Source organism: Pogoniulus pusillus, chromosome 14 (genome assembly GCF_015220805.1).
Source record: "Pogoniulus pusillus isolate bPogPus1 chromosome 14, bPogPus1.pri, whole genome shotgun sequence".
In the NCBI taxonomy this organism is placed as follows: Eukaryota; Metazoa; Chordata; class Aves; order Piciformes; family Lybiidae; genus Pogoniulus; species Pogoniulus pusillus.
This window is the reverse complement of record NC_087277.1, coordinates 8,666,720-8,692,150: the sequence shown is the minus strand read 5'-3', so window position 1 is coordinate 8,692,150 and position 25,431 is coordinate 8,666,720. Positions and strand designations below refer to the sequence as shown.

General features: G+C 43.4%; 1 protein-coding gene across 2 annotated transcripts in view; it reads left to right on the top strand.

Moving 5' to 3' along the window:
* Positions 1-25,431, top strand: part of SNTB1 (syntrophin beta 1) — a 122,037-nt gene that overhangs the window by 40,816 nt on the left and 55,790 nt on the right. For both annotated transcript variants that reach the window (XR_010304777.1, XM_064154219.1), the window contains exon 2: positions 21,380-21,596. Coding sequence is in view for 1 of the 2 variants with exons in the window: in XM_064154219.1 (XP_064010289.1) it covers positions 21,380-21,596 (217 nt within the window). In the remaining variant the exon portion in view is untranslated. The remainder of the gene's footprint in view (positions 1-21,379; positions 21,597-25,431) is intronic.

Genomic DNA, 25,431 nt, shown 5'->3' with positions numbered 1-25,431 from the left:
AAGTTTATTTGGTTTCACACTCGCCAAGAAGTCTCTTTTTTCTTTTTTTGATCACCCATCCCTCATTGTTTGTGCAAGATGCCATTAAAATAAACCTGTCAAGAAGAATTCCTGAATTTTTCTGTCCTATCTCTGCCTATCCAGGCTCCATGTTGGAAACAGAATAATCTGTACCTTCAATTTGCAATGGATTTGGGGAGGGATGAGAAAAGGAGGGATGGATGGTTTTGGACTATGTGTTTTTTTTTAAGATCCCTTAGTTAGGGCTTGCAAAACGTAATGAACTACCTTGTCATCTCTAATTCTGACTTGCAGTGAAAAGAATAATGTATATGCATGTGATTTGGATATGGTAATGTAATTAAAAAACAACTTATGGAAACTCCAGAACATGTAATCTACTTCTATGTTCCTTTCTCCCAAGTCTTTCAGCACCACTTCAGCATTTGCAAATTACAACTGGATGGTATTACCTTGGCTTGAAAATAATGAATTTGATGCAAAATCAAACATAAGTTGCTCAAGTGGAGTCTTTTGGTCTTCTGGGTGCAGTTTGTCCCTCTGAACTTTAGCTAAGTGCTTTGACAGCTAGCTGAGACAAGATATTGACTCTTCACTGTTGTTAATAGAAGAAGGGAAAACCTGGCAGCTTTGAAAGCTGATTTCTTCCCACTCTAACTACTGCATGAATTGCCCTCTTGAGAGGTCTGTTTATCTCTGAACTATAGAGATTGCCAGTTGCTAAGGTAGTAATTTAAACTCGGAGGATGCCTCCCTTTATGCTACATTGACTGTTCTCTTCAGTTTTGATTTTAAGTTGTGTTAGATCACATTAAGGGCCTCCTTCACCTTCCAGACTTCTCATTTTTAGTCATTTGATTTTGCCGACTTGATCACCAAAGGAATAGCAGCAACTTGTGTCTACCAAAAACTAGCTGTGCCAAACCAGCAGAGATGATTAAATAATCTCCTGAAGTCTTGGGAGCTCAGCCAGTGCCTGATTTCTGCTCTACAAGAAGACCTCCTTGTGTGTTTCATCCTAAAGATCAGTATTGCATGCTTGGTTAAGGATGGTGATCAGTGATGCTGGTGACCCAAATCCTGCAGCATCTTAGGACCAGATGTTACACTGGTTGCTTGTGATGCCCTGCCTCTGAACTGAAGACACTTATAGATAGCAGGGGCTTTATGGCTCTTCAAATCACAGTTATCTGTGTGGCTTCCATTGAATGCTTCATCTGGCCCAGTCTGGGGCATTGCTAAGCAGAGATGACTTGTTCTCATTTATTTTTGTTTTAGTATCCCTCAGAAATGCTCAAGGAAGTGCATGAAGGAAACTGGCCGGGAATAACAGCAATGGTCTCAATATCACCTGTGTTAGAGGACAGGTCATACCTTCTCAGCCTTGCCTGGTGGCAGGCTGTACTGCACTTACACTGGTGGAAAAGCAACGTTTGTGCCACATGTTTGGAGGCTCTGATATGTCTGCTGTGCAGTGCACTGCAGTTAAATCAGGCCTCCTGAATGATGGCTCTTTCCAGGGAGGCCCAATATACTGTCCAAACCTCGAGGTGTGGTTTCCTTCCTCCTGTCTCTCCAGTTTCCAGCAGGATAGCTCTAGTGCTTTGCAACCCACATGGAAGACAGAGGTTTTGTCATCCTAGCAAACGTCAGGATCCTATTCCTGCACCGCTGGGCAATGCAGAAGGAAGCCAGAGGAGACAGTGTTTTGCTTGAAGAGATCAGCATTTAAATAGGAGGTGTGACAAGTGTGTCTAAATGCTGATGGGAGTAGAATAGGGGTGAAAAGTGAGCATAATAGTGGAAAATAATGAGTAAGCAGTTACTTACACTTAGTTTTGTGGATTACACAGCCCTGACCTACCTAAGTGGTTGATCATAGACAACAAATCTGTAAAACAGACCTAATCTCAGTTCTTCTGCCTCTTCGAGTTACCAGCTGTGAAAGCCCTGTAAATTTTGTGGTGGAAGCAGAGCAAGGGCACAAAGAGGTGTCCTTAAAAAGGCTATAATCAGGGCATTATATGCAGAGGACAGTAGGAACAGATCACGTAAATCAAATGCCTGTTTGAGGCTGCTGAAGAGCCGTAGGGTGTTAAATGGTGCAATGTGTAGGAGAATAAATAGGACAATGAATCACTGTTTGTGTCTCTGTTTCTGATCTGTATGCCATAGATGACTGGATCATGCCACGGTACTGAGTACTTTGCTCTTGTGTCAGTAGTTGGGGCTCTTCTCACTGCACGCCCAGGATGATGAGCAGGGAAGCCTGCAGTGGGACCTGTGTGTGTGCACAAACTCTTGTTTCCTCCTGCTTGAGGAGCATCTGTTCAGTTTGGAGGGAAGATCCTCCCAAAACAAAACAAACAACACCACCAACAACAGTTTTTCTAAACAGGATAGCCTGTGTCAAAAGGATCTGGCCACTTCTCACAATGCAGATTCAGGTGCTTGGCTTCATGCAGTTCTGTTTTTACAGTAGAGGGGTAAAGCGGGACAGAGACTGCAAAGCTGGGTCACCCATTCACTGTCTTCTTGGCCTTTCGTTTGGCACCTCTCCCCTGGGGAAATAAAAGGTCCTGGTGCTGCAAGAAAATCTTAGGAAGTTTTAGAAATGGCTGTTAGAGTCTCAGAATCAATCAGGTTGGAAAAGACCTTTGAGATCATCAAGTTCAACCTATCACCCAACATTACCTAATCAATTAAATCGTCACATCCAGTGTCCTTTTAAACACTTCCAGGGACAGGGACTCCACCACATCCCTGGGCAGCCCATTCCACTGCCAGTCGCTCTTTCTGTGAAGAACTTCTTCCTAACATCCAGCCTAAACCTTCCCTGGCACAGCTGGAGACTCTGTCCCCTCATTCTGACACTGGTCCCCTAGGAGAAGAGACTAGCCCCGACCTGGCCACAATCTCCTTTCAGGTAGTTGTAGAGAGTGATAAGGTCCCCCCTGAGCCTCCTCCTCTTCAGACTAAGCAACCCCAGCTCCCTCAGTTGCTCCTCATAGGGCTGAGATGGTAATACAGCTCATTTTCCTGTCAGCCCTGTCGTTCAGGAGAATCTTGTCTACCAGAAAGAACCTAGGCACAAATGTGGTGATAGGAAGCTTGGGAATGAGCAGGTACAGGCAGGTGTCAGCCACACACTCCCTATTGCATATTTAGAACTCCAATTGTTTCTGATCTTAAGAAGGAAATAGCAAGATCACTAGAGGTGCCACAGGAGCTGGGGAGGCATGGCTGGGAGAGGAGCTGTTTGTGGCCCACTGGGTTAGTCTTGCTTGAAGATGAAACACAGCTTAATTACCTGAGCTTTCCTGTTTGCTGGTGTTTTGGTGGGCTGTTTTGTTGTCGTTGGGTTTTTTTTTGTTTGCTTGTTTGTTTTTTTTTCCTTCTCCTGAAGAGCCTGTCAAGCTTTCTATCTTCTGAGCACAGCAGGCATCTGTGCAATTACTGCAGCATGATGCAAAGAGATGAGGGAAGGAAGCATCAACTGGGAGATCCTGGCAAACATCATTTAAACCATTGGAGAAGTGCAGCAGATTGACTCCCCAGCCGCTGCTGCCGATAATGCTGCTCATAGAGCTTGTCAGCATTCCAGCTTCACAATTTTATAACCATTTAATTACTGCCTGTATTGAATATTGCAGCTAACACTCTGGAAGTGCACTGTTAGACTATAAGCAAGTTGAGAACATCAAGGAGGCAGCCAGGCTGTAATGAGTTTGTTCATCCTATTAGGTAACATCTCTGTAACAGCCCCAATAATCATTCTGTTTGTTCTGTGTTTGAGGTTTGTTTTGTTGTTGATTTTAGGAGGTTTTTTTTCTTAGTAGTTTTTGTCCTTCGTTGGACAAAGCTTTCATTCTTTTGAAGTCCACAATCCCTTTCTCAAAACTTAAGACCTAATGTAATATATTATGAAATGTATTTTGTCTTTTTTTTCTTTCCTAGCATGCTCTGCATGACAAAGGGGTGATAATGTGGGGCCATGCCATGGTTTGGTAATTGCACCCCAGTCCTGTTTTGTCCGAGGCTTCCCTTTGACTCAAAGGGGTTGGGGGAGCAGCACAGACTTGCTCCCACAACTCAGTCCGGTGGTGATGAGTGCTGAGCTGCTGTGAAGTGATCTGAAAACACTGATGCATAGCAAATGCTCTGAATGCTGTGAAGAGTTTTTTTCAGAGAGGCAATATTTTTATGTAATGATAGGTAGTTCGAATTTCTGATATGAACCTGTTGGCATCATTCATCGTATTTCAACTCCTAGCTCGCAGGATGTTTCTGCCCTTCCTGCTGTGCTTTCAGATGGGGGCAGCTCTGCAAGCTGCAGAGCACTGCCTGGGTTGTGTTTTACAGTACCTGCCCCAGCGTGGGATGCTGCCGCCTGGATGAGAGAGGTGCTGGGGCTTGGCAGCAGCTGCTGCTTCCTATGTGTATGAAGCACAGGGGGAGTGGGCAAAGGCAGTCTGGCCCTGCAGCAGTGGTTCTCTCTGTACCTCTCTTTTACTTTTTCTCCTTCCTTTGCAGCAGAGTTTAGAGGCTGCTGCTGTGAGAAGGAAATGGGAAATGGGGAAGGTGAGATGTTTTGGGCTGGGAGAGGAGAGTTTGGCACTGTCTGCTATTGGTGAGAGAAGGATGTGTACCATACGCCCATGGGAGGGAACAGGGAAGAGGCTGGGGCAGATGCTGGTGTGCACGGAAGACTGCTGATAATTAGCTCTTGGCTGTGGTATAAGTACAGATTTGGGCCCAGGGGATGAGGGGTAAGATCACTGATCAGGTAACAGTTTCTGGGGGAAAAGGGAGTTAGAAGTCTCTATCTTATAACAGCATCCTAGGACATGGCTTGTGTCAAGGAAAGGCTAAACGTGTATATATTTGCAAAAGTCTCTATGTTACCATACTGGATTCTGTACACATAATTGTTTTGTCACTACTAAATTATTTTGCTAACATTTTTGTTGGAAGGGGCTTGCTGGTCATTGATCAGTCACGTCACTGCTTGCTAAGCACAAACCCCCTATGGCTCAGAGTGTCAGCCAGATCTGGTGGTTGTGTGCAAAACTTAAGTGCAGGAATTGTGCTGTCAATCTGGAAGAGTCTTCTAGCCCTGACACTGAGGGAGATGATGATTTGGCCGTTTGAGCTGAGAGAAGACAGTGCAAAATAAATGGTGTGAAGAACAGTCTTGAGGAAGCTGAAGTAACATAGAAGCACTCTTGCTTTCTGGCATGTAACTTCTGAACTGCTCTACCTTCTTTGAAGTTAACAGGCTTGCACATTCTCTATCATGCCTTTAACAAAAGAGTTACAGAGCAATCCTTTGTTAAACAAAAAGCATCTATAGCACTCCAGTGTCCTCAGCTCCTGATTTCTTGTACATAGTGGGCATTATATACAGACTCAGGGGATAAGTTTCTGACACTTCTTATGGCAGAATGGTATAAATATCACTGGCAAACCTATGCCCCATTAACTAGCTTAAAATTCTCTCCCAGTTATCACAGTTACCTGTGATAACTAACCAGGCTGATAGGCTTAGGGTTTTGCCTGTTGCCAATGTTATTTCAGTCTCTTATGGTGTCTGCAAAGGGAGCAACTGCAGAAATGGTCCTTAAATGGTTGAAGGTGAGCACAGTGTAAATATTGAATTGTTTGTCAGCTTCTGACATTTGCTGAAATCTAGAGTTTCAGAATTGTCCTTTGAAAATTGGAGCACAAACCTGCTGTGGCAATAAGCCCAAAGGTCAGTTAGGTTACTTGTGAGAGTGATCTCTTCAGAAATGCATCAGTAGTATTCTGATGGCCTTTGGTGTGCAAGACGAGAGTAGAATTACCCTGCCACTGGTGATACAGGCAAGCTGGCATTTGTGATCTTCTGCATGGTCCTGTACAGTTGAAATCAAAACTTTTTTCCAATGGTTCCACTGGAGAAATCCCTTAGTAAACTGGGCCTTGGTGGACATCTAAATTAGAAATCTGGACAAGAAAAACTACTTAGTTTTCCTAAGTATTATTTATTATAGAATCATAGAATCAAGCAGGTTGGAAGAGACCTCCAAGATCATCCTGTCCAACCTAGCACTCAGCCCTGGCCAACCAACCAGACCGTGGTGCTAAGTGCCTCATCCAGGCTTTTCTTGAACACCTCCAGGGGTGGCAACTCCACCACCCCCCTGGGCAGCCCATTCCATTGCCAGTCACTCTCTCTGGCAAAAACTTCTTCCTAGCATCCAGCCTAGACCTCCACTGCCACAACTTGAGACCATGAGACTCATGCAGCTGCCTGCCAGTCTTAGCTTTTCTTCCCCTTCCCTTTCTTTCTGTCTTTTATAGCATTCAACTTTACGGCTTTGACCATTGAACCTTAGATCAGAAACTCTTTGAGGCAGAAATTTGACTCTTTTTTCCTTTCTTTTTATTTTTCTGTGCCCATCACTGCCAGTGTAGGAAAAAAAAAGGGGGGGGGAGACCCAAAAACCAACAAAGAAAACCAACAGCACTGATATAATCTGATTGTGCTCTCTGCAAGTAGCAAGGTAGACTTGCCCTTGAACTAAATAAAGCAAACTAAGCTACAGGCAGATGGTTATCCTTGTTGTGTATCCCCAAGCCCCTCTGAAAGCATTGATGGTCTGGATGAGAGAGCTGTGCTTTCAGCTCCTCTTTTCAGTGGTACTCCTCCCACACTAGAGCATAAAGAAAACCAGTTCTGTTCATTGGCAAGAATGCACATACACCGTGCTTCGCTCCCAGTATCACAGTATCATCATCAGGGTTGGAAGAGACCTCACAGATCATCAAGTCCAGCCCTTTACCACAGAGCTCAAGGCTAGACCATGGCACCAAGTGCCACGTCCAATCTTGCCTTGAACAGCTCCAGGGACGGCGACTCCACCACCTCCCCGGTGGTGGAGTCTGCTTTTGCCTCACAAGCTTGTTTGCTTCTGCTACGGAATTATTCACAGCACTTGCAGGACACACAAGGAAGATTTTTTTGTTTCCTTTATGTGGGAATTGACCTGAACATGTGAGGCCATGCCAGCCTGCATACATTTTGAGGACTTGTCTTTGCGTTACATGTGCCTCCAATCCAGTCCCCCTGTCCATATAGGCTCTGGTGAGCAGCCTTGTCTGGCCACATGCTGTCCTCGTGTCAGACAAATGCTCCTATATCTTTATCTGATCTAATTTATCTATCACCAGAATTCAAGATCCAACTCAGTGCAAAAACCTTCGACGTTTGGGGTAACTCTTGATGGAATACCTGCATAGGAAACAGCAGTGATAAGACCACCAAGAAGATTCTTGCTGCTAATTGTAAAGGCATCCTAGCAACTGTATCGCCCTACTTGTATTTATTTTTGTTCCTCGTTTTTGCCCAGTGTTTTTTGCAAACAGCACCTGCTACAGCTGTCTCTTTCACAGAAGAGCACAATAGAACTGTAACAACACTGGGAGATTATATGCATGGTTTTTACTGTAGGATCTTCTGCCTGCTTATTTCCTTGTCATGTCCCTATTGTCTCTTAACTTGTACTTGATTTCCAAGCTCTTTGGGAGGGGACCAGCTTTTTGTGCTGTTTGCACAGTATCTGAGCCTATCGCGCCCTGGTTCTTCACTAATCCTGTTTTAATAAGTGCCCCCGTAGTAAAAATGGCAAATAAATGTGAGATGCAAACAAATGAATATTCTTCTCACAAGTGGTTTTCTCTGTGGTGTTTTGAACCTTGGCAGCTCATCTGGGAATTGCCACTTTCTGTTCCAGCTTCTGTTATCAGGCTCCCTTACTGGTTGACCAAAAAGTACTTGGCAGGCAGTTCGTGGACTCTGAAAAACAATAGGTTGTACTTTTTTAACCTGGCTGTGACCTAACCTGGAAGAGTCAAAACTGGCATTTGACAGAAGTGACCAAACGTGTTTTGATGTGCCAAGTAAACTGCACTTGCTGTTCAGCAGCTGCTGGGAGTAACCTGCGTCGGTGTTGTCCTACAGAGAGATGGGGCAGACCACGCTGGCCCCAGGATTGCCATGGTACCAGGCAAGTCTCAGTAATTCTCTGTAATAGGACTTGAATGAAGTAAGGAATTACTTTGCCCTTAAATCGAAGATTAATGTGATTTTTTTTCTGGGACAGAAAACATTGCTTGTTTTCTGGAAGGATAAAGTGTCCACTGAAACAGGATTATATTTACGTTATTATTGCAGGGTGATCTGTGAAATAGGCTTTCTGTACCACAGTAAAGAGCCATGACCCCTCACAGAGTTATCTTTTAAGCTGCATGCTAAACCCACAGGGGCTTATGGCTCAAAGCTAATGGGGATTTAACTTCTCACTGAAAAGAATTTGAAGCCTAACCCTATTTAGATGCTCTTTGCTCTTATTGATTAAATGCTCAGTCCACTGCAAGAAATCTAATAGAACCATAACTGTATGAATTTTCTATCTGACAAAATGGGTACCAGGGGACACTCCATGCAGTATTTATTAGAAAATGAGTTTGATCTTAAAAAGGTATTTTAAATCAGCATGTCAATTCAAAGTACTATTTTGATTGTAGAGAAATAAATTAATTGGAATGAGAATGCTTTTTCAGAGTGCCCTACAGACCCATTAGTTTCTGCATTTAGGATTTTTGTGAGAATTTCACTGCTTCCCTTGCTCCCTGTGTTCATTAATTCATTTCTGAAATCCTTTCTGCAGGATGGTTTTAAATAATGCTGTATAAACATAATGAACCTGCACCCAAACAAAAAAACCTCCAAACCAAAACAACAGCAACAAAACCCCACAGAAAACAACCAAACCAACCAACCCACCAGAGAAGACTTTCTTTTAGCCTCAGATTGCACTATGCACTGGATTTCAGGGGGACCATATTCCAACAGGGACCATTGGTATATTTTAGGATCTGTGATGAGAATAGAAGATCTTGGTAGGAGGCTTTGAGTTGCAAAGAGCAGCACATGATGCTGTAGTGCTATGTTAGCACTCTTGGGTTGTAGTCCTGGTCTCTTAGCATGCTGCAATTCTGAGAAATTCCTGTGCTCAAAGTGCTGTTGCTTTCTGAATAGCTCTTTGCCAGTGCTACTGGCTACTGTGCTCATTCTTTAATTGTTGTAGTGTTGTGTTATGGGTTTTGGTGGCTTATTCTGAGAAAAAGTGTAATCCCTGGGAGAAAAATGCACCATTCATTGGAAGCCCAAGTACTGAGGCACAAGGATGCAGCTTTAATGTTTTCATTTTCCTTCTCTTTTCATGGCCATTACTGGACATCCAGTCCTGATTTCTTTGCTGTTTGAAATACTGCTGTTTGTCATGTGAGGTCTGATCTCCCTTCTAATACCTCAGCAAGTGATCTGTCTACTTCAGGTGCTTTTCTCCTAGCCTATAGACCATCATTTCAGGTCTGCTACATGCTAGATCATCTCACAAATGTCTTTAGGTAGAAAAGAGGGAGTTTGAGATTGTAATTAGACTTTAGAACCAGAGAAAGTTGGACTTGAGCTATCACTGTGTCACACTGAAATAAAAATAAATATGCATATTATGCCACCACCTCTGAACAGAAAGTCATCCCAGTTCTCCATGATGCATTTAGAGAGCCCTCTTGAATTCGTGGTTTGGTTTTGTGGTTGGGTTTTGTAGTTGGTGGATTTTTTTTTAGCTATATAGAAGCCTTCAGTCTACTACACAGGTTTTCTTTTGTCTTGTCAGAGGAGCTGTTGTTCTTCTCCCATTGAACTGGGGACAGCGTCGCAGCCTGAAGATGTCAGCTTCTGATGGAGCGAAGTGATTCCTGTGTGCTCGCAGTGTAGAACTGACTGAATGCTTCTTCAGATTTAACCAAACTTGCCTGTTTCCACTTTAAAAGGGAAGAAGAGAAACACATGGGCATTCACAGGAATTTTCAGTCCAAGCCTCTGAAGTTCAATACTGTTCATACTATACTTACTTCTCTGTCAGTATTTATATACCATATTCATATAGATAGAAGTATTTCTATTCCCTATTACTTGAGGGTTCTGGGTGTAACCATGGGGCTTTTCTGTTGGTAAGGCTGCAGGCTAAAAGATTTCCCCAAAATAACAACTTGCATGGTGATCTGATTGCAGGGCCACAGGAGATAGAGCAAGTTTGTAGCTAAGTACCCTGAGTTCATTCATTTTCAAAGCTCTTGGTGTTGTCTAGTGAGGAATTGAACCTTGAAAATTTGCAAATGACTCCAGCTCTGCTCTTCAAAATAAATTCTGGGCATCTTGGAAGATCTTCAAGAGATAATGATAGGCATTGTGAATCTGGTTTTCTTTTTCACTGGGATCCCTTTGACTTGTTTAAGAATGAGAAGTTGTAAAGGGTTAGATACTAAGATTAGTTCTGAGAACTCTGACTTGCTGCATGACTTTGAAGAAGGCATTTTAACTTACCCATGCCAGTTTATCCATCTGTAAAACAGGTACACAGCATAATAATTTCCTGCAGTGTGTGCCATTTTCAGTCTATCTTGTACTACTTAATGATTTGTGGGGCTGCTGAAATAACAGCATGCTCTAAAAATGTAATACCCTTATGTATTTTTCACATAATCACTACTGGTTGAAATATTTGTTCTGACACTTAAGATTACTCATGTAAATAGAAAAATTATAACGTGCTGGTGATGCCAGACACCTTGAATTCCATCTGAGCATGTGGGTAATTGGAGAGGGAACCATAAATACTAACAGAGAGGGGGGAAACAACAAGCATGAGCAGCACATAAGAAATTCTGAATCAGTTTATTCCTGAGACTGAGATAAAAGATTTTAAAATACAATATATCAGTACCAGGTAGGAAATGGTCATTAGGAGTATGAGAGCTGCCAGTCCACTGAAATTTGGAAATGTCTTTTGCTCTGTTTTCCTGCTTTGTGAAGCCACATTTTTCTGCTCTACTTTGAGTAGAGTTACAAGGAGTATGATGACCTAGTCCTAATACCGTGTGACTAAAACCTCTTCTATAGTAGCTTTTTCCTGTGAACCATTTGGCCTTGAAGGCTCCAGATTGATTATCAGTCAGTGACTCACAGGTCCCACAATGCTTTTTCTCAAAATGTGACTGCTGTGTCACATTTTTTACATAAAGATGTAAGTTATGTAGCTACTGCTTCAAGGTTTGAATGTTTAGTTTATGAGGCAAGTGATGCTTCTGCACTGTAGCTGCTCCTTCTCCACTGAGTAGCGTTTCATTTGTATACAAGCTCTTCAAGATAGCATCTATGTCTCCTAGATAAAGCTGTAAGCATCTCCTTTTTAATCAAACTTCAGAGGCTTGCAGAATGTTTACAAGTTAAAATTGGGTTTCAGATTATGAAGAGAGAGAAATGTCTGCATTTTTGGGGGGAGAAGTACCTGCAGTTCTCGGAAATCTAATAGTTTATGGATCTTACCAATAGAATTTGCACATTTCTCTTCAGTGACATACCAAAAGCTAAAACTGAACACGTGCAATTAACTGAAACAGAAGCTTTAACATTTAAAAGGAATTAAATTGCTTGGAGGAAACTGTACCACATTCAGTGTCACAGGCATGAGTAATGGGAATTATAATGGGAAGTATTGCTCAATGTCAACTGTAAAGAGTCTGTGTTTATTATCAATTTGATGGTTAGAAGTTTTTGTGCACTGTGTTGCTGACAGCATGCAACTGCTTTTGATCATTCTGTCAGCTCAAGTGCTAGTAAATGTCACACCTTGAACCACACCAGGTTCTGTTGTGAGTCTACGTGATGCAATTTTGTGTCTGTTGGTTTTCGTTAATCTATTTTGGACAGAAACACAAAAATCTCACCCTGGCATTGAAACTAGTTCTGTTTCCTTGAACATGCATGAAAGTAGTTCTGCTTCATTGAACAAGCATGCTGTTAGCATCAAACATACGGACGGTTATTAGAGCTGAGTGACATAACTGCCAAAGGAGCTGAAGGGATGGGTAGCGATGACCAACTCCAAGTACCATCAAGAAGTGGATGAGAAATGCTGATTGCAAGCTTTCAGGCTGCCTAATACAGATTGGAGGGACTAAGCTCTGTACTTCTTTCATGCTTGCTCTATGTAGAGTAGAAAACGGTGGCCTTGTGGAGGAATGGAAATAGATCAATACTTGCTAAGTTCTGCAGCTGACAAAATTGTTATGTTGCATAAGATAAGACATTTAAAGCCTTCAGTCCCTGCAAACCTTTACACTGAGGAAACTTGGAAAGGGTCTGCTTATTGCAGAGGGGGTTGGACTAGAGGACATTTTAGAGCTCTCTTCCAATCCAGAGCATTCTATGATTCTAGGAAGTGTTCCTTAAAGGGGAGCATCAGGCCTAGGGAATCAGTGGCTGAATGAGCTCACACCTTAGGCAACATTTCACGGAAGGAAAGTGAGGAGAAGTAACTGTGGACATTTTTGGTGGTACACAGAAGCATAAGATGGCCCTGGAGTGTTACCTCCAGCTCCACATGTGCTGAAGTCATAGTGGAAAAGGGGAGGTCCCTGGTGCAGGTGGGAAGGAGAAAGCATTGTGCAGGAGCTGCCCATGGCTCCTGCCAAGACTGGCTGCTGAGTTTCCTCCAACAGTTTATTGACTTCTAAGTGGTCATTGGTGGTAAACTACTATTATGGAGACCTGCTGTTGATAACACAGCATAGCTGGTCACTATGCCCTGTTGGGTTATCAAAATCATGATGTTTCACAGACTGTTCCCTTGCATGGCTTTCTGCAAGCAACCCATTTTCTCCTATTTGATGGGGGCCTGGACATCCTGATCCCTCAGTCTGCTGTCTGGAACACAATTCTTACCAAAATGACAGAGAAGTTCTCTTAAGCAAAATTGCTGATTGCAAGGTGCTTTCATTTTTTGAGTGCAAGCTTGGATGGTGCTTACAGCGCTGCTTAATATTGTTCCACCTGTTGTGTAAAAGCAGCTACTAATTTAAAGGACACTGTGAGGTAATCTTTGTATTTTTAAAATGCAGTTATTTATCCCCCCCCAACACACACAGACTGTAGCTCACAGGAAGCTTGAATATGAAGCTCGATTGCTTAGAATGAGGCACTTAGTGCCATGGTCTAGTTGATTGGATACGGCTGGGTGATAGGTTGGACTGGATGATCTTGGAGGTCTCTCTTCCAACCTGGCTGATTCTATTCTGTTTTATGAGCAGTCTTTTGGCACCAATTGATAATGCCCTCCCTTGAGGTAAACTTTCTCTTAAAGGTATGTTTAACTCCTGGATCTTTCTGAAGTTACTCTTATAAAAGGTTCACTTATGTCTTCCCTATAAAAAATGCATACGTTGACTGTATATGCAAACAGCCCCTTATAGTTGAGATCCAAGCCTGTGTCTAGAAGAAGCAAACACTGAATTCAGCTGAATTAATTTTAAAATTGGAAAAAAAAAAGGTAAATTCAGCTTAGTCTCACTGCAGTATGAGAAATGGCCAAAACAAAGGGCATTTGTATTCTTGCAAGGTGTTTATTTTAACTAACGTATATCATCTCTCAGAGATGAAGATCTGATGCTCTTGGCAGATCAAGAGGTTTACTATTTCAGATACCTTTCAGCATGAGGGAAAGCAGGTAATGCTAATGGATGCTACTTGTCTGAATGTAGTAACAGATGTTTCTGTAGGAAATGGAGTGGAAACACTCACAAGCAGAACTGTTGTCTGATTTTGGTATATGGCCACATTAAAGGTCATGCAACAACAGGTCTTCATAAATTATCTGATTCATCAACTCTTTTCCCCAAGTATTTGGGTCTTAGTTTCAGTGATGGCACGATCTCATCTCATCTCATTTTCATCTTATCTCATTTTCATGCCTGTGCCTTCACTGTAGGACATGAAATTTGCTTGGGTGCAGTGGAAATTTGATCTCCTACGTAAAATGCATCAGGCAATTTCTAGTATTATGATATTGAATTAACTTGAATATGGTAGATCTTCCTCCAGCTCTGTTAATCTCAGTTCCACTGACTACAGTGTACATTTATGTCGGCATTGCTTGGACACAGTTCTTAAAGGGTAGACTTTGAATTACATCTAGCTTTGAAATCACTTGGGGCGCTTTGCTTTGTGTCATACCAAAACTTCTGGAGTGCAAATTCTGTGTTTTAATGTTTCATCAAGCAAGATGACACAACCATGATGAGTGACTGACTGGCTTGGCTGATCTACCCTCCTGAAGGTACAAACCTGCCTTGTAGGTTTTCATAGAATCATAGAATCAAACAGGTTGGAAGAGACCACCAAGATCATCCATTCCAACCTATGACCCAGCCCTATACCATTCCCTTTTTCTTCTGGGACAGTATCATTTCAGCAGCCATTAGATTGCTCTGAGTTGTTAACTCAGACTTTAACAGCGGCGCTAACTACAACCTCGGAAGTGTTTGTCTTAAGTTGGCTTTTCAGGTGGGAACTGTGTCCTTGCAGTTGGGGCCTCTTTTAATTCTGCATTGCCAACTCTTCTCAAACTAAGCAACAATCATTTTGCAAGAGAAATTTTTGTGTGCCATGCCACTTGCAATACTCTTGGCGATAGTCTGGTATTCCCACTTCAGCACAGTGAGCCAACCTGCTGCTTCATACTGAGCAAGATGCTAAATGCAGTTTTCTCTCATCATGTTCAGTCTGTGGGCATGAGTGACTCCAAAGGTTGATCTTTACAAGCAGTCTTAAAACATGTCAAGTATGTTGGAAGACTTGCCTAGCTCCTCTTCTCTGGGTCATTTTTCACCATGGCAGAAACCAGAGCAGGTAAAGATGGATTTATGGGAAGTTTGGGAAATCACTTTTTTGGTAATAGATGTCAGTACCATTAGCTCATCCTTCGAAAATAGCTTCAAGAGGTTTCTGAGTGATGTTTTCTTATTTACCTGTGGTAGTTGTCTCTGAGTACTTACTTAAGAGAGAATGCATGCATAAAGTGGAGACTGTGCTTCTCCTGCAAAGGGGAATTCCTTCATCATCTTTCTTTGAGCAGATTAGGGCATGTTGTGCCTTTTGATCTCATACCGTAAATGTACACATCCTGTCCTCATTCCTATAGTAACAAAAGAGCTTTGCTGCAGAGTACTGGCTTCTCTTCAGTGGCCTTTGTCTTCACTCCTAGGAAACAGTTTGAATGTGTCAGAAGAGTCCCAGTTCCTCAGAACTGTGTCTAGCCAAGAACCGGACCAAGTTGGTCTGTAGTATTTCTCTCATTAAAAAGCCTGCTTCTTCCTCCCCCTCAGAGTCATCTGTGAAGAGTAACAAAGGATTAATTGTGGAGAGTTGGGACTTGGCAGAACTGTGTATAAATTAAGTGTTGTTTTCAAAGCTGCATTGCCTGTCTTGCAGATCACAAAAATAAATGCAGCACATTTCAGTGCATATCGATGGATTAATTCATTTCATCACCACTTCCTTTCCCCTTTTTGTGGGGAGGGATGTTCTGGAGATAGGAATTTTAATTGCTTGACCACAGTTTCTAATTAGTGGTGTACCAAAAGGCTACAGGTCATTAATTATTACTGAATATAAGGATCTCTGAGGTTGAGATACAGCATCAAATGGATGAGTTTAGACAACTTCCAACCAAAATTATAGTATGTAACAAACTGAGTTACAATAATGAAACCATTAGAATTTTTTTCAGTCCCTGCATGTTGGCTTCTTTGTTTACAGAGTACATTCTGGTAGTCTTAAAGAATGTAGCATTTTTATAGGAACGTGTGTGTAATATTTGTATATATCATAGAATCAATGAGGCTGGAAGAGACCTCCAAGATCATCCAGTCCAACCTGTCCCCCAGCCCTTTCCAGTCAACTAGACCATGGCACTATATCTATTGGGTGTGTCTATTCTGAAAGCATCTATAGACATATATACACACACATATATATATAGAGTACAGTTACTAATTATTCAGAGTTGTTACACAGTGGCATGCCTTATTTAATTTTATTAAATGTCTTGGGATTTTAATCCATTAGATATTTTCATTGGCAATGTATAAAACCACTGTTCTCTATAACCATTTTCAGTCAGTACCTGGATTTGTGCTGCTATATCTACAGGGTTATCTTGCTCTTGAGTGTAATGGTCTGAGAACAGAGTATTACCTACATTATTATTGCAATGTCCAACAGTCTGTATCATTTTTTTTCTGGTTTTAAAACTGATGATGGAAGTGGATTGTATAACTTCAGTTATATATTAACATTGATGATTCAAGATTCTCAGATAGTGCAGTGTGGAACAGAAATTGTCCTGTAATACATACTGGCATCAACTGGTTTTCTGCTAAGTGGACTAAAAATTGGTTGATGGACATATTTCAAAATATAGACTTGTATGGTGACTATAAATTGGTGTGTGTGTAGTAGGGTTACTGCTGCATTGGTATAGCTCAGGCCACAGCTTGAGTGCTGTGTCCAGTTCTGGGCTCCTCAATTCAAGACAGATGTTGAGGTACTGGAACGTGTCCAGAGAAGGGCTACAAAGCTGGTGAGAGTCCTGTAACACAAACCCTATGAGGAGAGGCTGAGGGAGCTGGGGTTGTTTAGCCTGCAGAAGAGGAGGCTCAGGGCTGACCTCATTGCTGTCTACAACTACCTGAAGGAAGGCTGTAGCTAGGTGGGGGTTGCCAGGCAAGCAGCAACAGAAGAAGGGGATAGAGTCTCAAGCTGTGCTGGTGAAGGTCTAAGCTGGATGTTAGGAGGAAGTTCCTGCCAGAGAGAGTGGTTGGCATTGGAATGGGCTGCCCAGGGAGGTGGTGGAGTCACCATCCCTGGAGGTGTTCAAGAAAAGACTGGATGAGGCACTTAGTGCCATGGTCTAGTTGATTGGACTGGGGTAGCTGCTAAGTTGGACTGGATGATCATGGAGGTCTCTTGCAGCCTGATTGATTCTGTGATTCTGTTTGATTTGCACCCAGAGTTTAGAGGTGAATAGAAAATAATTGGTGATGAGAATTATTAATCATCTAAACAGGTTGTGCCTTATTTTAGCTAAATTTGTAAGTTGGACTTTGTACCTGGGCATGAAGTTGTGGATGTTGATGGGGCAAATGCAAAACAATGGCTTTGAAATATAAATAATACCAAAGAACTATAAAAATTAATCAGGTTCTGCCAACTGTTCCACTCCCATATTCCATTTGTTCATCTATCTGTATCCATTTGGGGTCTCTTAAAATGTGAAACACATTTTAATATGCAAGAACCATATCTGGTTCGTAAAATCTAGCAGAATTTAGCATGAATCTCTAAGGATGTGCTTGTATTTATTGGGAAGTAGGAGTTTGTCCATTTTTCTTGTTACACAAAACCTTTATTCACTTTATTTTTTAATCCACCTGTAGAATTTTGTGTGAAGATGGTGAGCAGCAGTTTACCAGTACATTCATAGTCTTTATTCATGTCAGTCTATGGGGCTGAGCATCCGTCTACCATTAAGAGTTAGTAGAAACTAAATGACTGAGAGTTCAAAAGTTGTCAGTTTTCATAAGGCATTTTTCCTCAAGGTGATTTCTTTTTGGCACATGCTGTGTTTGAGGCTCTGTGGAAAGAGGATTGTGTTTCTGCTCTCTTCTCCTGCTTCTGCTGCTTCTTTCACAGGAGTTTCTGAAGCAGTGCAGCTGCCTGCCACGGATCCACTGGTGCATCACATGGAAACTTGGCTTATTGGCATATGGAAGGGATGGCTCTTTCCTGCTGCACCCATCTCTGGGGAATTAAATTCACATTCTGTGTTGCTGCTTAGGTCTACAGCCAAATTTTTCACTTCAGTTTCCTTCCTCTCCTTGCCCCTCTCTCCTTTTCTTAATTAAAAGATGCTTAGGTCCAATGCATGTAACTGCAGCTGAAAGAGGATGAAAATAGCACAGATTAAGGAGCTACACTTTTGAGACCCGCACCTTTATTTAGCATCACATTGCTGGCATGTCACTGTAACAGTTCAAAAGCTGCTTTGATTACTTTTTTCAACAGATTAATTGATAATCTCTGATTTTAAAAGGATTAAAATTTTATTTGTAGTCAGGTACAATTTTTGTAGCTTCAGCTGTTTCCACCATCTAACTTAATGACAAAGCCATATTTGTTTATTGTGAACAGGAATAGATTCACCACATCTATGTGTGTTCTGTCCCTCTATTTCCCTAAAGCTTTGAGCACATCCTGCTGAGACACCGACTGCTAAAACAAGTATCTGCCTGACACTGGCTAAGACTGCTTATTTTCAGCACCTTTGAAAGTCACGTTGTTTGTGGAGCACCCAAGGATGAGCATTGGCTTTGAGAGGTAGATGGGACAAGTTTTTAGATGATGCACTCTAGATAGATATCTACAGAAAGTGGAAAAGATTACCCCCCACACCTTTGGCCATAAATAGGTGCTGGAAGCCTGTCAGAATCTCATGGCAGCACTTCTCAGAGCAGGAAACAATAAAGTTCAGAAATTATTTAGGCTAGTATGGGGGCAACAAAATCGAACCAGCAGTGTTGGGTAGGACAGCATTTGATCCTTCTCACAGAGGATCAATACAAAACACACCAAAGTGCCTATAATTGAAATTGGCAGGCTTTTAAAAAGGAGAGAGAGCAATGGCAAGATGGAAACTGAGGTGTTGTTGAGAAAAGATGTCAATAAGTGCCTAGAGAGTGGGCTTGAGTTTTGTACAGCTCTCTCTCCTGGTCAAGCTGTTCTGAAATGTCCTGAAAATAGCGTTGCTGAGGTTACATTGCCTGTGGTTTGGACAGAAACGCTGTTGTGCTCCACTCCCCTGACTACTTCCCTCGCTTTCGCTCTGAATTTAAAGCTGCGCTCTCTTTTCCCCGATTTAACCTCTTCCCCGCAGTGCCCTTTTGTAATTACCCATCTCTTTGTTATTCAGTCATTCCCAGGCTCTTCAGCCGAGCTGACACTATAATCTGCACCGTTTCCTTGGAGTCCTCTCTCACAGCATTTTAATAACTTCCCCAAATAAGTTCACATTGCTCCTGCCCTTTTGGCTCACGTCGCTGCTATTTGAGTCATGGGTACAATCAAGTGGTAACAGCCAGTTAGGCAGCCACAGCTCTGTACAGAGGCCAATGGGATGAGCTGTAACAAGGCCAAGTGCAGAGATTGAACAAGGCCAAATGCAGGGTTCTGCACTTTGGCCACAACAACCCCAAGCAGTGCTACAGGCTGGGGACAGAGTGGCTGGAGAACAGCCAGGAAGAAAGGGACCTGGGGATACTGGTGGATAGTAGTTGAACATGAGCCAGCAGTGTGCCCAGGTGGCCCAGAGTGCCATTGGCATCCTGGCCTAGATCAGGAACAGTGTGGCCAATAGGACGAGGGAGGTTATTCTGCCCCTGTACTCAGCACTGGTCAGGTCACACCTTGTGAACTGTGTCCACTTCTGGGCTCCTCAATTCAAGAGAGATGTTGAGGTGCTGGAACATGTCCACAGAAGGGCAACAAACTGGTGAGGGGCCTGGAGCACAGTCCTGTGAGGAGAGGCTCAGGGAGCTGGGGGTGTGCAGCCTGCAGCAGAGGAGGCTCAAGGCAGAGCTCATTGCTGTCTACAACTACCTGAAGGGAGGCTGTAGCCAGGTGGGGTTGGTCTCTTCTGCCAGGCAAGCAGCAACAGAACAAGGAGACGCAGTCTCAAGTTGTGCTGGGGAAGGTCTAAGCTGGATGTTAGTAGGAAGTTCCTGCCAGAGAGAGTGATTGGCATTGGAATGGGCTGCCCAGGGAGGTGGTGGAGTCGCCATCCCTGGAGGTGTTCAAAAAAGGACTTGATGGGGCACTTAGTGCCATGGTGTAGTTGATTGGCTAGGGCTGGGTGCTAGATTGGACTGGGTGATCTCAGAGGTCTCTTCCAACCTGGTTGATTCTATGATTAATTGGATAGATACCTTTAACTAGGATGCTTAAAGATGAAGCCTTTTCTTAGCTCAGCTTTGCCAGCTTTGTGAAGGAGACTCTGTCTGGCAGATTAGGCAAGCACATGGAAAGCAAAAGCAACCCTGAAACACCAAAATAATTCAAAAACAAGGAAAATATTACAATATTTGCCTGCACAAAGAGGTGACTATGAAGTATGAGTGTAAAAGAAGTGCTGATTTATTTTCATACATTAAGATCATTTGGGAATCCTACATTCACTTTTCCTATCTGTAGTGGAGAAAAAAAGTAAGTTGGAAGAGGCTGGGAAGAGATCTAATCTGACACCTCCACTCTCACAAAAGGTTTGAATTCAATTTTATTTCCCCACGAGAAGGATAAGAGGTTAATTGTTTTTTGTTTACTGCTTATGTACATGTAGATCAGCTAAAAGTGGTTCCCAGGAAGCAGAAATAGATGTTGAGATCAGTGGCAGGACACTGATAATCATGAACCTGAGATGTGAATTTGCAGCACTGGGAGTATCACTGAAACATTTTAGATAGGGGAATAATGCATTCACTATCATCTGGTCAAATGCCTTCATAAAAAGCTTCCCTATAGCTCAGCCAGCTCATGGCTTCTGCATAGAGGAGTATGCATGAGAACTTAGAGCCTGTTGAATGGGCTGGATGGCTCTCCTGGCCTTACCTGAGCTGTATGTTCATATATTTTATAGGTTTTGCCTATTCCATTCTTTTCCCTCATTTTACTCATTGCACCACACTGAGATTGGCAGCAGTCAGAGCTGCATCTTCTGTTTTTGCACAGCTTCCACTGCCATGATACTGGACGAGTAGAAATAACGATCATTGGTTAAGGTTGTTTGGCCCAGTTCAAAGCACTCACATGGGATGCTGTGTTCAGTTCTGGGCCCCCCAGTTTAGGAGGGACATTGAGATGCTTGAGCGTGTCCAGAGAAGGGCAATGAGGCTGGTGAGAGGCCTTGAGCACAGCCCTACGAGGAGAGGCTGAGGGAGCTGGGATTGTTCAGCCTGGAGAAGAGGAGGCTCAGGGGTGACCTTATTGCTGTCTACAACTACCTGAAGGGTGGTTGTGGCCAGGAGGAGGTTGCTCTCTTCTCTCAGGTGGCCAGCACCAGAACGAGAGGACACAGCCTCAAGCTACGCCAGGGGAGATTTAGGCTGGAGGTGATGAGAAAGTTCTTCACTGAGAGAGTCATTGGACACTGGAATGGGCTGCCCGGGGAGGTGGTGGAGTCGCTGTCCCTGGGGCTGTTCAAGGCAAGATTGGACGTGGCACTTGGTGCCATGGTCTAGCCTTGAGCTCTGTGGTAAAGGGTTGGACTTGATCTGTGAGGTCTCTTCCAACCCTGATGATACTGTGATACTAAATACCCATTTATTTATTGCTTTTCTCTCTTCTTCTTTTATTCCACAGTGAAGTACATGCGAGAAGCCACACCCTACGTGAAGAAAGGCTCTCCTGTTTCAGAAATTGGGTGGGAGACTCCTCCTCCCGAGTCTCCCCGCTTGGGTGGCACCTCGGCTGACCCTCTGTCGCAGCTTTCCCTCTCCATCCACAGAGACAGGAAGACAATCCCGCTCAAGATGTGCTATGTGACACGCAACATGGCAGTGTTGGACCCCGAAAACAGGTGAGTGGGGACTGTACTTGGGGGTGAGTTTTTGCCTTTGCATTGAATCATTATTTATTGGGGTCCGGAGGCTGGCGAGAGGCGAGATCGGGGCACTGATGACTCCAGACAGCAGCTTCTATGCATCAGTATGCTTTTGTTAGGGTGGTGCTGTGTCTTATATAGTGCTCAGAGGAGGTGTATCCAGCCAGCCTAGGGCTGGCACAAGTGGACAATACAGATGGGCCCAAAGCCACGTGCAGGGTGCAGATAGGTTACCCTTATCAAAACAACCTGTGGTTCCACCCCAGGGGGCTGGCAGGGTCAGCCCCCTGGAGCTGTGTCCGCCCCAGGGGCTGGCAGATCCCAGCCCCCAGCAGGTGTGCATGGGTTGCTCACAGTGCCTTCCAGCTCAAGGACTTTCTCCCATCACAAGTTCTCATGCCCCGCTGCGGGAGAATTCTCCCACAATTATTGACTTTTCCATCATTGAGGCTGGTGAGCAGCAGGGTCTGGGAATGAGTTGGCAAGAGGCTCTCACTGTGGGGGAAAAAGCCCAGCAAGGGGTAAGCAAGCTCCAGTTTGGGGTGAGTGGATGGTAGTACCTGAAGCACGTCGTGCTGGGTAGGGCTTTTGGGTTGTGCTAGAGAAACTCCCAGTGCAGTATCACAACATTTTTGTTGGAAATGGAATCTCAAGGCCTTGTTTTCATCCTGATTAAGTGTCTGCTTTTGAAGGAAAAGACACTGTTCACACTAATGGTTACATCTTCCAGGCTGGCTTAATCTAATTCCACTAAATTGCATTTTCTTTTCTTTTTTAAATGACTGTTATTTTAAGAACAGCCTGTTTTGTCCATTCAGTTCTGGGCATTAAAGTCAAGAATAGGAGAAAAGTTATATTTACAAGGCATTAATGGGGAATTTCTGTGGCTTCTTTGGTTTTTTTTCATGATGTTAAAAATAGAATGAGCTTTTACCAGCCCTTATTTATAACATATGTGACACAGCTGCACCATACCAGCACGCTCCCAGATCCCTGCTCTGACAGCTGCTAATAAAAAAGGGACCAGTCAAGGCAGTAATACAGACTAATTCTTCCATCCAAATAATGGCCTTTTTGTTGTTCCTGCAGTGTACTGGCTTTGCCCAGAAGCTGGGTTTGCTGCCTTTGATTTTTAGCACTTACATTTAGGCATAAATAATAGCTACATTTTCAGTGAAGAGGAGAGAGCAGAAGGGGATTTGGAGGGATAGGTTCTTTATTCATCTCTTGTACTGCAATCCATAAACTTTATCCTACCTGTATACTTTAAAAAAAAAAAATACATATATTTGCCTGACCTTCTTTTTAGTTTGCTCCCCCCCACCCCGATCCTTTATTGTTTAGTAATGCTTTACTTTGCCTCTGCTCTTCATCTCACCAAGCAGTTACCACCATAGTCAATGGTAACTGACTACTGCAGAAGTGACGCTGTAAAACAGCAATTTACCCCAGCAGTCTTTCTCGGGTTTAAATCAAAATGCTTCTTGGTATCAGCTGCTTTCTTTTTCACATGAATCTATATAGTTTAAGATGTTGAGCTTTGATAGCTGTATCACTAGTCTGAGAGTTTATCATTCTGTCTGCCATGGACTGTGTTCTAAAAATACCCATGCAGTTCAGATTGTTTGAATCAGCAGAATGGAACAACACTCTATACATACTGGCTTTGTTCTTTCACTGTTTTCCACTCTTCTTTATTTGACCATGTTGTAGTTCTCAGCTTTGGTCCCTTTCTTGGTCCTCAGTTCTGTTTGAAGGCCAGGAGGACTGATTAGGGTGGGAGGGGGGCTGCCTTTTACAAAGCATGCTACAAATGCATGTGTTCTTAGGTGTTACTAGGAAGTACTGCGTGGGAGAGCCATTGCTTAGTATCACAGTTTTCATTTTGTGCTGCTGTCATTTCCTGTGGAAAGAGTGACTTCTGGTTTTTACACAGTGGGGTATACAGTTTAAGATGGATTTTTCCATCCAGCACACAGAACCACCCTGTCATGCTAGCTGCAGTGTAATTGTAGCATCCCACTGATTCTGCAATCTTAGTTATTTAGAATCATAGAATCACAGAATTGTCAGGGCTGGAAGGATGCTCAAGGATCATCCAGCTCCAACTCCTACTTCCATGGGCAGGGACACCTCACTCTAGATCATGTTGCTCAGAGCCATATCCAGTCTGGCCTTAAAAACCTCCAGGAATGAGGTGTCCACCACCTCCCTGGACAACCTGTTCCAGTGTCTCACCCCCCTCCTCGTGAAAAACTTATTAACATCCAATATTTTGCTCCATTCCTCCTTGTCCTATCACTACCCAACAGCTTAAGAAGTCCCTCACCATCTTTCTTGTAGTCCTCTTTAAGGCGCTGGAGGGCCACAATTAGGTGTACTCGGAGCCTTCTCCTCTCTGGACTGAACAGCCCCAACTCTCTCAGTCTGTCTCCATAGGAGAGGTGCTGCAGCCCTCTGATCATCCTCATGACCCTTCTCTGGACACAGCAAGGGAGTTTGAACCATTCTGAACACTGGAACTGATATTTCCCAGTAGAAATGCTATCACAGTGCAGCAGCCCTTTCCCATAGTAGTATATTCCAAGACAGTAATCTCATTCCACAAAAGTAATTTAATCTTTGTTCATGGCAGAGCTCAAACCATGTCCTTACGTGTTCTGACACTTCTGTTTCATAACCCAGTGACCTGACACACATAGATCTTATAACTGATGGCATCACTTTGTTGGATAGCTTCAGAAGAGCACTGCTGGAAGTCTGTCAAAGCATATGCTGGCCACAAACAGGCTACATTTCTCTGTAGCTCAGCTAATTTTCATCTCAGACCGGGTGTGGACACAGAAAGCATGAGTTGTCCAGTGTAGAATCTCAGAAGGAAATACCTGGTGCTGAATCACCTCTGGTTCATAGAAGCTGGTGTGAAATGAGGTTTTAGTGGGCATGGAAGAAGTTAGGTGATTTTCCCACTAGAGCTGGTAAGTCCTGCATAGGATTTCTGCTTCCACTTGAAAACTGGCCCCAGTTGAGAGATCCTGAAGTTTATTTTCAGATGGTTTGGTGAGCCTGCTAGTTCAGAGCAGGAATGAAATTCGGTGCTTTATGAAAGATGACTGTCTGCAGTGTGGACCCACCAGCAGTTCAAGCTGCACTGCTGATGCAAAGCACACCTGTTTTTCTTTGAAAAAACAACAAGGCTTGACATGTTTGGGCTGGATGTTAGGTAGCATTTCAGTGCCGAGAAGGTGGTCAAACAGGCTTCCTAGAGAGCTGGCTGATGCCTCAAGTCTGTAAGTGTTTAAGGGCATTTGGACAATGCCCTTGGCAATATGCTTTTAACTTTTGACAGTGCTGAAGTGGTCAGGCAGCTGGACTAGATGACTGTTGTAGGTCCCTTCCATCTGAAGTAGTCTAGTCTAGTCCTGTCCTGTTCTATTCTGTGAAGAAATGAAAGTCATTTAGCTTCTGCACCTCTTCAAACTTGTGCTGGTATAATTTAAGGGAGACTGAGGGGACAGGGAGGCAGATGTTGGGCACTGAGGAAAAGCCTTGGTGAAAGCATGAGCTGGCTCATACCTCCACTCTGCCTGTTTCCTGCTTGGTAAACGCAACCGTGCCTTGATGTCACCAAGGGTGAGCAACCCCTGGTTGCAAAGGACGGATTCCCTTTGGTTTGGACAGGTAGCTTTGCAGCCCAAGTTTATTTAGTGTTGATGAGTGAGCAGATCCTATAAGTCCCATACCTGATGTGGGGCTCACAGAGGGCTGGGCCCTGCCACAGAGAATGACCGTGGTACCGAGAATGAGCTAC